Here is a 12,987-nt window from a genome sequence, read left to right on the forward strand (position 1 = left end):
GTCGGCCAGGTATCATTGGGCATGGTACATGAATCTCCCTTTATCCGCTGTTAACTTTTCAAAAATAGGGAAGAGAATGACAACCTTGCCCTGAGGACTCTCTGGCGGGACTAATCACCTTTTACTACCTTTCCAAGCTGTGCGCGAGCGCCGTGGCGCGGGCGGAGCTGGGCTTGTAACCGCCACGGAGGTGCGGGGCGGGCCCCGACCCTCCCGGGCCCCCGAGCGGGAGTCCGGCCTGACAAAGCTGGGCGGGGCAAACTTGGCCCGGCCCCGCCCCGGGAGCGGAGCCGGGTTTCAGTGCCGTGGGCGGCGTGCGCGCTCTCCCAGGCGGCCGCGCAGGTGAGTGGGTCCCGGGGGGTGGGGCCCACGTGAGGCGGTGGCGGACGGGGAGGGGCCCGGCAGCCCCCCGGCAGGTGCGCGGGGTGGGGCAGCAGAGGCCCTGGGCCGCTGAGCGCGCGCCCGGGCTCCCGGCGCTGGCCGCTCAGCCTCGCCATAACCTGCGGCCGAGGCCGGACCGAGGCACGGAATGAGGTGAGGGCCCCGGGGAGAGCGGGGCCTGCGCGTCAGGAGGGCCCCTCAGCCAGCCCGCTTTCATTCAGGAGACAGGTGCGCGGCGAGGCGCGCCCGGCCCGCCGCGAAGGCGCCGCCCTTCCCGGGCGCGGGGATCCTCGGATCCCGACCTGCGCACGGACTTAGTTCCGGCCGCTTTGGGGCGTCATCTCGACGGACCGAGAGTGGGTTTTCTGTCGGACGCGCAGTCCGAGCGCTCCCTGGGGTGGGCAGACCCGAAAACGGTGGGAGCGGACGCCGAGCGGTGTCCCTTGTCAGCCACGCGTGGGTTAAGTTAAAACCCTCGGGATTTTCCCGACTCCAGGAAGCCCCGAAACATCTCGTGGGCCCAGCAAAACTTTAAAGCTCGCTAAAGCGATGTCTCTGGCTTTGTAAAGGCGACCAAGTTCGGTTCCCGTGTCACTTTCCTGGGGGAAACCATTTGCCCTCCCAGCGCTATGGCTTTCGGAGCTGTGTGTTCCAACAGCATGGAGCCCGAGTCCCAGGGCTCGTCCAAAACAAAGACCCACTGTGCCTCAGCGCGCTGGATCTGAGGGGGCTCTCAGTGACACCCTGAAAGATTCGTGAGGGGTAGCCCGTAACTACCGTGTGGTCAAGGACCGCGGACCATTGCCTTCCAAAATCACGTATTTTGTTATTCCGTGATTCTCCGCATTTACTTTTTGCTTTTTATTTAAAAATTATTTTTATTAGGTAAACATTGATAAGGTGTTCTAATTCAAATGAGCCACTTTACACAGGTGAAGATGAAGTAAATCCATTACAGTGAAGCACACTTTTTTACCTGGGTGTTAAATTGAGCAATGGGATAGCCTTTAAATGCATATATATCAAAGAGTTATGTAAAACTTGCTGAAGTTATTTCTGTGCTTTTGCTTCTACTTTTCTTAGGAAAATGTATTTCAGAACTCTAGTAGTACTGTGCATTTCTAGAATTTAAATGTTTTTAGACACAGGAGCGCGTGCGTGACTGTCGGTTAAGCGTCTGCCTTCGGTTTGGGTCGTGATCCCAGGGTCCTGGGATTGAGGGAACCTGCTTCTGCCTCTCCCTCTGCCTTCGTCTTCCCCTGTGTGTGTGCTGTGTGTGTTTCTCTCTGGCAGGTAAAGAAATAAAATCTCTTTAAAAATAAGGTAAATGTTTTTAGACACATGAGATAAATGGCAGAGACAAAAATAACTGTGAATTGCTATCATTTATACAGCTCCTACTTTGCATTGAGCACCATGCTGGAACTAGCACAGTTAATTCTCTAAAATTGGAGTACCCCATTAGAAGACCCAGAAATTTAGAACTCTTTCCATTTTCACCCATCCCGTGGGTGACAGGATCTAGTCTACGGTAGTACTTACCCTTCTGTGTGTACACTGCCTAGTGGACATCTCCACCGGGATTTCTGATGGGTATCTCAAACTCTTCAGGCTGCTTATCCCCAGAGCTGTCTCCAGTTTGGAGGGGTGGAGAAATGTTGCATATGAAATTATCTGATGTCTGAGATTTGCTTCATAGTAATCTATTGGCAGAAGGAATAAACAGGAGGGATAGATGAAACAGGATTGGTCATAAAATGATAATTATTGAAGTTGATTGATGGATACATAGGGTTCATGATACTATTTTCACTTTTTATTATGTTCGAAATTTTCTATAATAAAAAAATTTTAATTCCCTATATTAAAAAATCTGACTTCTTTGTATCTCCATTGCTACCACCATGGTCCATTGGATTCAGTCAGTGGCCTCTTAGCCATTCTCCCTGTTTTCTCCCTTGTCTCCTGGAGTGTACTCTGGACAAACCATCCAGAGTGATCCTATTAAAACACGTCAGATCCTGTCACTGCTCTGCTCAGAATGCTCCCTTGTCTTCCCATCTCACTCCCAGTAAAAGCCCAAATCCTTTCCAATAGTTCCCAAGGCCCTAGCGATTCAGACAGACTTAATTCTGCTGCTTACCCTCTCCCTCACTCTGCTGCTGCCCCACTGGCCTCCAAGGCTTAATAGTTCTTGAATTTGCCAGGCACTCCTGCCTCAAGGCTTTTGCACTAGCTGTTCCATCTGCCTGGACCTCCTCCCCTGATACCTGTCTGGCTTCCTCCTTCACCTCCTTCATTTCCGTATTCAGATGTCACATTCTCTATGAAAACTTCCCAGCTCATTCTATTTAAAATTGTAACACCTTGCCGGCAAAGTGCTCCTTATCACCGTTCTTAATTTTGTTCTTTAGCATCTGATATATTTTACTTCCCTTATCTATCATCTGTAATCCCCCCCCCCTCCCCGGAGACTTAAGTTCCATGAATGCAGGGATTTCAGTTGGTTTTGTTCACTGATACACTTTTAGCATGCCTGGTGCATAGCAGATCTTTGGTGAGTAATTGTTGAACAATAGGTCTCCATTTTACAAAATGAAATAAAACAAAGCCTTCAGGGGCACCTGGGTGGCTCAGTCAGTTACACATCCGACTCAGGTCATGATCTCAGGGTCATGAGATCGAGCCCCACATCAGGCTTTGCGCTGGGCATGGATCCTGCTCAAGATTCTCTCTGTCCTTCTGCTCTCTCTCTCAATTCAAAACAAAACAAAAACCAAAGCCTGAGGAATTTCTAAGTGGTTCAACACCACAAAGGTGGGATTCTCCCTTCATAGTGCCAGGTACAGTGCTCTATGCCCAGTGAGTTTTCAGTAAGTACTCGCTCATAAGCAGTGTGAGGGAGGAATTCCTTGTGCCTCAAACCTAGTAGTTACATTAGCGAATAGTGTCCTTCTTTGTGTGTACATGTCCAGGTCACTGATTTCATGAAGAAAATCAACAAAAAGTGCTTTTTCTCTGCTTCATTTTTCAGGTGGATCAAACACCCTCTGAAATACTGTCTGAGTGCTGTTATGGCAACAGCAGATCGCCTTTAGGTGGCCGCCCTGGAAAGAGTGCTACACATGATATACGTGGTGGTTCTGTGTTGTACTTTTGGGGAATCTTAACCTTCAGTGATTTTTTTTTTCTCTGAGAATTCAATTTTTAAATCGAGTATCAAGTATTAATATTTTAGAGTGGAAAGAAGCAACTCCCCTAAACTGACTTCCCTGATTTGAGAAAAAAAGGGGCTCTTCAGTCCCTGTATTTAACAGACTGCTTCTCCCGGGCCATTCCAAAGCAGATTTGAGGTAATGAAAATGAGGAGTATTTGCTGACGCATCAAACTTTGGTATGCTCAACTATTAAATATCTTGACTTAGGTGTTGGAGGACAGGATTCTACTTGAGATGTGTTGGTATCCTGTATTATTAAAATTCAGCTTTGTTGTTTATCGGGCTCATAAATAAATTAGACTTACAAGTGTTTTAATTCAGAACTAAGATTTTAACCTTAATTGCCCTTAAAATCATATAGAATGATGAATGCTATCCCTGGCTAATATGCTAATATGCTAATAAGCAATAACTTTGATCTTGGCCACAGGTGTAAAAGTCACAAATGTCGTCAAATGATGGAAGATCCAGGAATCGGGACAGGCACTATGATGAAGTCCCGAGGGACTCACCCTATCAAGATGGCACCATAGGAACCCTCCAGACTCTTCGCAGCAGTGAGCTGGCTGTGAGTGCTGATCCCTTGCCACCACCCCCTCTCCCGTTACAGCCACCGTTCGGCCCGGACTTCTACTCAAGTGACGCAGAGGAACCGGCCATAGCACCAGATCTCAAACCCATAAGGCGCTTTGTTCCTGAGTCCTGGAAGAACTTCTTCAGAGGGAAGAAAAAGGACCCGGGATGGGATAAGCCGGTGTCTGACATCAGATACATCTCGGATGGAGTGGAGTGTTCACCTCCAGCCTCTCCAGCAAGACCAAACCACCATTCACCCCCCAACTCTTACAAAGATCCTTGCGGAGGGTCCGAAGGAACGTTTAATTCCCCGAAAGAGGCTGAGGCAATGTTTCCCCAGGATCCCTATGGTTCAGTAGGCCGACACACGCAGACAGCCCGAACGTACAGCGAGAAGGTGGAAGAGTATAACCTGAGGTATTCCTACATGAAGTCGTGGGCAGGCCTGCTGCGAATTCTGGGTGTGGTGGAGCTGCTTTTGGGAGCTGGCGTCTTTGCTTGTGTCACAGCTTACATTTACAAGGACAGCGAGTGGTATAACCTGTTTGGATATTCACAGCCCTATGGCATGGGGGGCATCGGTGGCCTGGGCAGTACGTATGGGGGCTATTACTACAGTGGCCCCAAAACCCCTTTCGTACTCGTGGTTGCTGGATTAGCTTGGATCGCCACCGTCATTATTCTGGTTCTCGGCATGTCCATGTATTATCGGACCATTCTTTTGGATTCTAATTGGTGGCCTCTAACTGAATTTGGAATTAACGTTGCCTTGTTTATTTTGTACATGGCTGCCGCCATAGTCTACGTGAATGATACCAACCGAGGTGGACTCTGCTACTATCCGTTATTTAATACACCGATGAATGCAGTGTTCTGCCGCGTGGAAGGAGGACAGATAGCAGCAATGATCTTCCTGTTTGTCACCATGATTGTTTATCTCATTAGTGCCTTGGTGTGCCTAAAGCTGTGGAGGCACGAGGCAGCTCGGAGACATAGGGAGTACATGGAACAACAGGAGGTAAGGAATTTCACTATCCTTCATTCATTCTTTAATTTTTCCTCCTGTTATTTTCTCCCTTGTTAAATATGTATAGTTGTCAAAACAAAGATTTTATAAAAGCCATTTTTTTTTTTTTGATGATCTGAAACTCGGAAGTCCTAGCTCAATATCCGACCTGCTTTTGGTGGCATAACCCACTGTGGTGTGTCACCGATGTGTAACACAGTGTATAGTTCGTTGGCTGCGCTGTGTCTGTGATGCTTAAGGCGAAAACACAGCTACTAAGTTTTTGCAACAAAGAATAATGCCATTTTCAGTACAATAAATGTCTCCTCATTAAAGTAAGTTTGAGAATGGGGTTGATTCTTTAGTGTGGTAAAGCTTAATAAAAAACAAAATTTTTTGGCTATAGGAGGAAGTGCTCATTTACATGTTACTATCAGTGGCGCTTTCTCCCAGTAACTTAAATAAAGTCAAGTAAGAACACAGTGAACCACGTTTGGTTTTTTTTTTTTAAGTTTTGAGGGGCTGAGTTGTAATGAACATGCTCTGAAAACTTGCCCAAGCATTTTGATGTTTCATCCTTATTTTGGGGAGATGAACATTCCCAAATTAGAATAGGAGCTTGGCACTTGTTCTTATTTCTAGGATTTAACTAACTAAATATAAGAAGAAGGAGAAGGAGGAAAATTATTAATAATAATAATGATACCTGGAGGATAAGATTATATAAAAGCCATATTTAAAATTATTTTACTTGAACAGTAGCAAATATGTTAGACTATGTTCCTTTAGCTTCATTATACGCTGGAATAAGTTAATGTTTTGTTTTCTTCTAAGGAGGAGTGTGTAGTAGAATTTCCTATGCTACCAACGTCTTATTAATTTTTTCTTCATTTTGAGTCAACTTATGCATTTTTCTTTTCCCACTTTCCAAAGGTTTCCTAGATACTATATAATTGCAAATACTATATATGTGGGTAAAACTGTAGATAAAAATGAAATCCTGCCCTATTTACTCAGTAACCTATTTACTCACCTGTATATTTTGTGTTTAATCTTTCTCAGGAATCTTATACATAACAACAACAAAAACCACTAATTTTGTAACAGGTACCGTATGTGTTATACAAGGACTTTAACATGTTTCACTGTGATCCATACTCTCTCATCACAAAATACATTAATCTTACTAGAACTCCACATAAATTCAAGTTATTTCTAAAAATCTATCTCAGCACATTAAGCATATGTCTTGAATTTACATCTGTGTGTACAAATTAATTTCAAATTGTAATCAGTGTGAAGTGCAGAGAGTGAAACACACACTTCATCATGATTTTATGTAAGTCTAATAACAACAGACTTCTTAATGTCATTTCAAAATTCTACATGAGAATGACTATCATTATCAACATAACACATTCATTTCTTTCTCCTTTCTCAGAACTTGTTCCTTTAAGACTTTTCCCCCCAAAGGTTTTATTTATTTATTTGAGAGAGAGAGCATGAGCGGGGAGGATAGGGAGAAGCAGGCCTCACGGGGAGCCTGACTAAGGGATCCCAGGACCCTGGGATCATGACCTGAGCCGAAGACAGACGCTTAACAGACTGAGCCACTCACGCGCCCTCCATAAGACTTTTTATAATGGTTGATTAGGCTTGAATTAGCTCTCATGTCAGAGGTTGTGCCCTTTTTTTATGTCACTGTAACTTCTTAAACGTTAGAGGCTATGATGGCCTATGGGGTTTTTTCTATTTCTTTTACAACTATAACTGTTCTAAATTACTTAATTGCAAAGGTAATGGGAGCCAAGAATAAATAAAATCTCTAGGTAATTCAAAGCCATCTACCCAATAGTCTCTCTCATGTCTGTACCACCAACTCTGCTGTGTGCTCCTGACTGACAGGAGTTAGGGTTAACCCAGCTCCTCCGCCAGCTCCTCCGCCAGCCCACGGAAAGTCACCAGATGAGAAGGAGGGACATCTGTCAAGTAGAGAATCAACATCTGTGAAACCGGGATTGGGCTATAAATGCACATGGATGAAAATATTCACAAAGTAGCCTCATACCCCTCTGAAAAATCATTTTAACTCTTTTTTGTTCTAGATAAGTGAGCCATCATTGCCGTCCAAAAGGAAAATGGTGAGAATAAAGTTCACATTGTATTTTATGTCTAGATTGTTACTTTCTCTTCTCTCTGTTTACCTACAGAGTAGATCATCTGTCTGTGAAAGTGTATCTATTACATTGAGTTCCTAAGTGAACATCCAGTTCAACTTTCAGCTTTTTTCTTATAATGAAAAGATCAAATTAGACGTGCACATGGTGTATGTTGGGCAAAACTATAAGTTCTGTAGTTTTTATAGCTTCTTTTCATTTTGTTAGTTAAAAGATTATGCAAGTGAACAGCTGGTTCTCCTTATGTTTAAAATTAAATTTAAAAATTTAATTTAAAGAAAAATGTTTTAAGTCAAGGGAATTCTCTCAAACGTTCTTTAGTCTTTTTAAAGTTCTTTGCTGTTCTTTTCTGTCCTTCTGACCTTGCTTTCAGATGCTAAATTTTGTTGTGGCAGGAAGAAAATTCCTATTCCAGAATTGATTAACATCATGGCAGTAGTCAAGGTATTTACCTTTCCATGCCTTGATTTCTTTGTCTGTAAAATTGGACTGATAATAATTAATTCCTAAAAAAAATAAAAATGAAAATAAATTTTAAAAAATCTTAAAAATAATTGATTCCTACCTCACGTATTTGCCGAGAGGATTAAATGAGATGCTGTTATCATAATTATTTACATACATGTAAAAATCTAATGTATTTTAATAATCATAATTTTACCACATTGAAAAGTCCTTTTTTAAAGATATTGGTCGTTATTTCTAAGCAAGAAGTTGAGAATCCAACCTTTGGATTTGTTTCTTTGAAAAGGGGGTGTAGTTACTTGGTTCAAAATTCAAAGGGTCTCTAATACAAAGTTTTCTCTCACACCTCATGCCTCAGCTTCCCAGCTCTCCCACTTGGAAGGAACCATTGTCATCAGTACCTTGTGTTTCCTTTCAGACGTGTGTTTATATTATCAGTATATGTAATATATATGTATACATACAGACACACACACACACACCCTTTCACACAAATGCTGGCATACCATACACACCGTTACGTCCCTTATTTTTTTTTTCTTAACAATACATTTCTAAGGTATTTACTTATTAGTACATAAAGAACTTCTGCGTTTTCTTTTTATAGCTATATAGTATTGCATTGTATGAATGTATGTATTTATTTTGACTGCCAAATTGCCGGATAGGAGTTTTACCAATTTCCACTCCCAGGAGCACCATAGGCTACCTCACACCTTGACCAACACGGTGTTAGGAAAATTGTTGACATCTGTAAATCTGATAGGTGAAAAATGATATCTAAGGTAGTTATAAGTTGCATTTTTCTTATAAAGAGTGAGATTGACCATTTTTCGCATATTATGTTTGTTTTTCCTTCCCTTTTAACTGTTTGTATCCTGTCTACTTTTTAATTGAGTTGTTAATTTATACAAGTCCTTTAAGTGCATGCATTTTGAAAATACCTTTTATAGGTTTTTTTTTTTAACTTTATTCTCTACAACACAAATACAATATGAAAATTTTTTGTTCACGGTAAAGTAAGGGATTTATGAAGTAGACAAATGACAATTTGTCCAAGGGATTATGGTTAATACATCAGTGTCTTCATTCATTCATTGAACAAACATGTCCCAGTAAGATTGTGGGCTAGTGATATGGCTACTACAAGGTACACCATCTCCATTTCCCAGGGGCTTACAAATCCAGTGAAAAAGAAAACCCCAAAATGTTAATAGAGTGTGTGTATATGTGAAAGAGAGAGTAAGCAAGAACTATAAAACTAAACTTGCTTAAAGATTTGTGTTTCTCAAAAAAAAAAAAAAAGGGAGGGAGGGAGAGTGAGATTTGTGTTCTCTGCTATCTCCTGGGGAAATCAGTTTATTTACGATAATGTCTCAAATTCAGCATTGTTAATTGGTCAGAGCAATTGAGATCTGTAATTAGCCACAGTTTTTAATGGGTCAGTTGCCTTAAATTACTTCTGACATGTCTGTTAAGTCATCTGAATTGCGGTTTGCAGTTGAGCCTTGCCAGGATCCATAAATCTTTAGAAATCATGAGATACTTGAGCAGCCCTGACTAACCAGGCATAGGGTAAATGAGGCTGGGATCAGTTGGTCTACAGAATATTGAAGTTCCTCGCTCACGAGGCAGCACGGACCTAGTGCTACAAACCTATGCACTTGAAACGTTGTTCATAGAACTAGCGTGGTGTGCTTGTGGCTTTTTATTTGCTTTTATTGTACTTTGTTTTAACTTCCTAATTCCCTTGTGCTTTGGTTTTAAATATTTATTTATTATTGCTTTCAGGATGTGCATTTCAGTTAGACTTGTTAACTCAGTGGTACTTAACAGTCAGAGTGAGTGAAATGGATGTTCCCTTTTAAACTGTTCTATAGATAGATGGATAGATAGATAGTAGTTGCCTTCAGGAGGGCCACTGCCTAACTGTGGGAAGACAGGGGTAGAGGGAGACTTACTTGTTATCATATACCCTATTAGACTTTTGAATCATGTGTATATATTACCTATTCAAAATTTTTTAAGTTTTTAACAGATTAAATTAATAAATACTTCAAATAAAATTGACATAAACAATGTAGAGCTGATATTTAAATAATTAATAACACTGGCCCTTTGTCTGAGATTTAAGTGCAGCTTCCCTAACTTACCCTATGGGCTGCCTTTCAGTGTTAGTGACCTTGACCAGGTAAAGGGAGTACTCTTCCCAGTTAGGAGTCATGAGAGTGGTTTGGCCAGATCATTGTTAATACTCTCATTCCAGATTGCCAGTACTGCCTTAACCCTTTCGTAAATCCTACTTCCTCAGAGGGACTGACTGGGAAACTCGTGAACCCCACCCTGGCCAGGGATGACCATCATGGGTGCATCGCAGCCCGGTGAGAGTCCTAAAATAACGCTCACTGCATGAAAATACCAAGTTTAAAAGGACTTTAGAAGATGGATCAGGATTACACAGCCTATGTATAATGGAAAAGGGGTCTAAAAATTATATTATATATTATATATATTATATTATATATAAGGAATAATATATATATTACATATATATATTATATATAAGGAAATTCACTTTCTTAAAGCTGACAGTCTTGTGAACAGGTGATAGCATAATCTGATTGATATCAGCAAGTCAGAGTGCTAGCATTAGTAAGTATGTTTCAGATCATCCTCAGGGCCTTAAGAATCTATTTGCTTTGTGGGGGTTAATGGTGGTGTGCACTTTGCAGATGTTGATTGCTCAGCAACAAGCTGGACAGGACTGTCTCTCAGGCCTGCAGTGTGGCAGTGATGCGGCAATGGTGGTCATTCCTTTCCACGGGGCAATTTATGGGTTTCCTCATCAGTCCCTTTGAAGTAATGGGATTTGCCAATGGGGTTAAGTGCAGAGTAGGGTCAACCCAAAAGGCCTGGCTGAATTGGGGAAGTTGTCCCAAATGCTAGGGTGGTCAGCGTCATTGTTTGGTGAGAATGTGGCTGAAGCAGACTCCACAGGTAGGACAGGATTTGGGAAATCAGCCAGCAAGTGCTAGGGTACCTCTTTCAGGCTGCCCTGGAAGGCTGGTACAGGCATGTCCAGGGTGTGTTGCAGGGTCCTAGCTCCTGAGAGGTCCTGGAACAGTCAGGAATAATCTTAGTGGAGTTAGAACCCCATTCCTAGGGCTCCTTTGAAAATCATACCAGTCCTGTTAATTTAACACTCTTTGAAGATACGGGAGCTGAATGCAAAGGGAACCCTTTCACAGGGCTCTTTCCCTGGGAGGTGAATCACAGTGGATCAACATTTAGGTATATTCTAGAGGCAGACCTCTGGGAGGGAATCTCATGACTTAATTGGGGAATTTCTATTGGACTTACCTACTAGGAACCTTTTAGAAAAGGTTGGATCTCCAATTTCTCATGGATTTTTCACCTGCTTCCTTCCCGGTTCTTAGTAGGGGGCAACTGGCAGGCTACACAGGAGAGGCAGTGTAGTATGATGAAGACAAAATAAAGTTTGGAATCAGGCAAATCTGAATTTGATTACTACTAGCTCTGTGATTCTGAGGAAGTTACTTACCCTCTCTGAACTAAAGTTTCCTGTCCCTTGTTTGGAACTGTTTACTGGCCTGTGACTTCTTATTTTGTATCTTAACAAATACACTTTTTGAAGAGCAAATAAGATCATTTTTAAAAAGAAATATACAGACGTAAAGTAAGATCAAACAGAGACAGAAACAAATTCTAATTAATCCCTAAGTGCTGGACAGATTTTTTTCCAAGTAGAAAAGTCAGAATCTAATCTGAGCATTGAAGGTGGTGGTGTGGGTTTGGGATCGGGGCCTCTGCATTAGTGCATGGTGTGCTCAGAGGAAGAGACTCAGCGTTTGGACAAATGCACACTATTTCTAACTTGGCAACATATTCAGTCCCTTTTCCTCTAGAGCATTTTTTTTTATTGAAATTAGTTGACACACAGTGTTACATTAGTTTCAGTGTACAACATAGTGATTCAACTTCTTTATATGTCATGTTGTCCTCACCACAAGTGTAGGTGCCATCTGTCACCAAACAATACTATTACATTGACTGTATTCCTTATGCTGTGCCTTTCATCCCCTTAATTTGAGTAAGTTAACTGGAAGGGGCCTCCCACCCCACTTCACCCAATATGCCCATCCTCCACCCTCCGTGCATTGTTTAATTTGAAAAGCTTAGTAATTATAACCATAGCATTACTTACCCCTGTTGCTTAATTACTTTCTCTTGCCTTGCAGTAAAGCTTTTCTGATATTTGCTGACGGGACTCGCTTTTTGCTAGAAGGAAAGAAAGGTCCTATGAAATCTGGGGCCGTGTGTTTGTAGTCAGGAATACTGTTTGAGAGTGGTGTGTCCCAGGGCTGGAGCCCAACGCATCCTTCTAATAAGAGCCTAAAGAGGTTTTGATTCTTTGTCTTATGTGTACTTTCAGATTTTTTTTTTCTCAATAAGGTTTTCTGAATTGATGATCAGTGAGGTTCACCCAAATACAGTGGAAGAAAATGTTAAGAGCATAAAAACAGAAAAATTTAAAGCAGATGAAATAGGCTCTGTGAAAATATTCTGACTTCTTAAAGCTCCCTTTTTATTTTTTTTATTTTTTATTTTTTTAAAGATTTTATTTATCTATTTGACAGAGATAGAGACAGCCAGTGAGAGAGGGAACACAAGCAGGGGGAGTGGGAGAGGAAGAAGCAGGCTCATAGCGGAGGAGCCCGATGCGGGGCTCGATCCCATAACGCTGGGATCACGCCCTGAGCCGAAGGCAGACGCCCAAGCGCTGTGCCACCCAGGTGCCCCTAAACTTCCCTTTTTAAATTAAAAAGTGAATCTTGGAATGAGGGATGGGCAAGTAAGGAAAATGAACAGTTCCTGCTTGAAAAACCGTACCTAGGGGAAAAAATTCTACCTGGGCAGAATTTATGATTTTGACCCGGAAACCTGAACTGGACACCATGGGCTGCTGCTGAGCTCTGAAGGGTCAGCATACTCCATCGCAGCTCCCCAGCCAGCTGCGTGGCAAATGGATTGTTAAATATTTAGAAGCTAAGGAGGGATGCCATGAAATAGAAAGCCTTTTATCAAGGCCAAAAAAGGTTTCCCTCATTTTATTTTATTTTAAGATTTTATTTGTTTATTTGAA

General features: G+C 42.1%; 1 protein-coding gene across 5 annotated transcripts in view; it reads left to right on the plus strand.

Annotated features, from left to right (window-relative positions):
* Window positions 1–179: 179 nt before the first annotated feature.
* MARVELD2 (MARVEL domain containing 2) overlaps window positions 180–12,987 on the plus strand; it is a 22,271-nt gene continuing 9,463 nt past the window's right edge. The window contains exons 1-4 of one of the 5 annotated variants that reach the window (XM_034656320.1): window positions 180–342; window positions 3,416–3,775; window positions 4,030–5,193; window positions 7,287–7,322. In XM_034656320.1, the coding sequence (XP_034512211.1) occupies window positions 4,045–5,193; window positions 7,287–7,322 (1,185 nt within the window). In that variant the 5' untranslated portion in view covers window positions 180–342; window positions 3,416–3,775; window positions 4,030–4,044. The other 4 variants (XM_011220589.3, XM_019796038.2, XM_002915890.4 and 1 more) reach the window with 4 other exon arrangements.

This window comes from Ailuropoda melanoleuca, chromosome 3 (genome assembly GCF_002007445.2).
Source record: "Ailuropoda melanoleuca isolate Jingjing chromosome 3, ASM200744v2, whole genome shotgun sequence".
In the NCBI taxonomy this organism is placed as follows: Eukaryota; Metazoa; Chordata; class Mammalia; order Carnivora; family Ursidae; genus Ailuropoda; species Ailuropoda melanoleuca.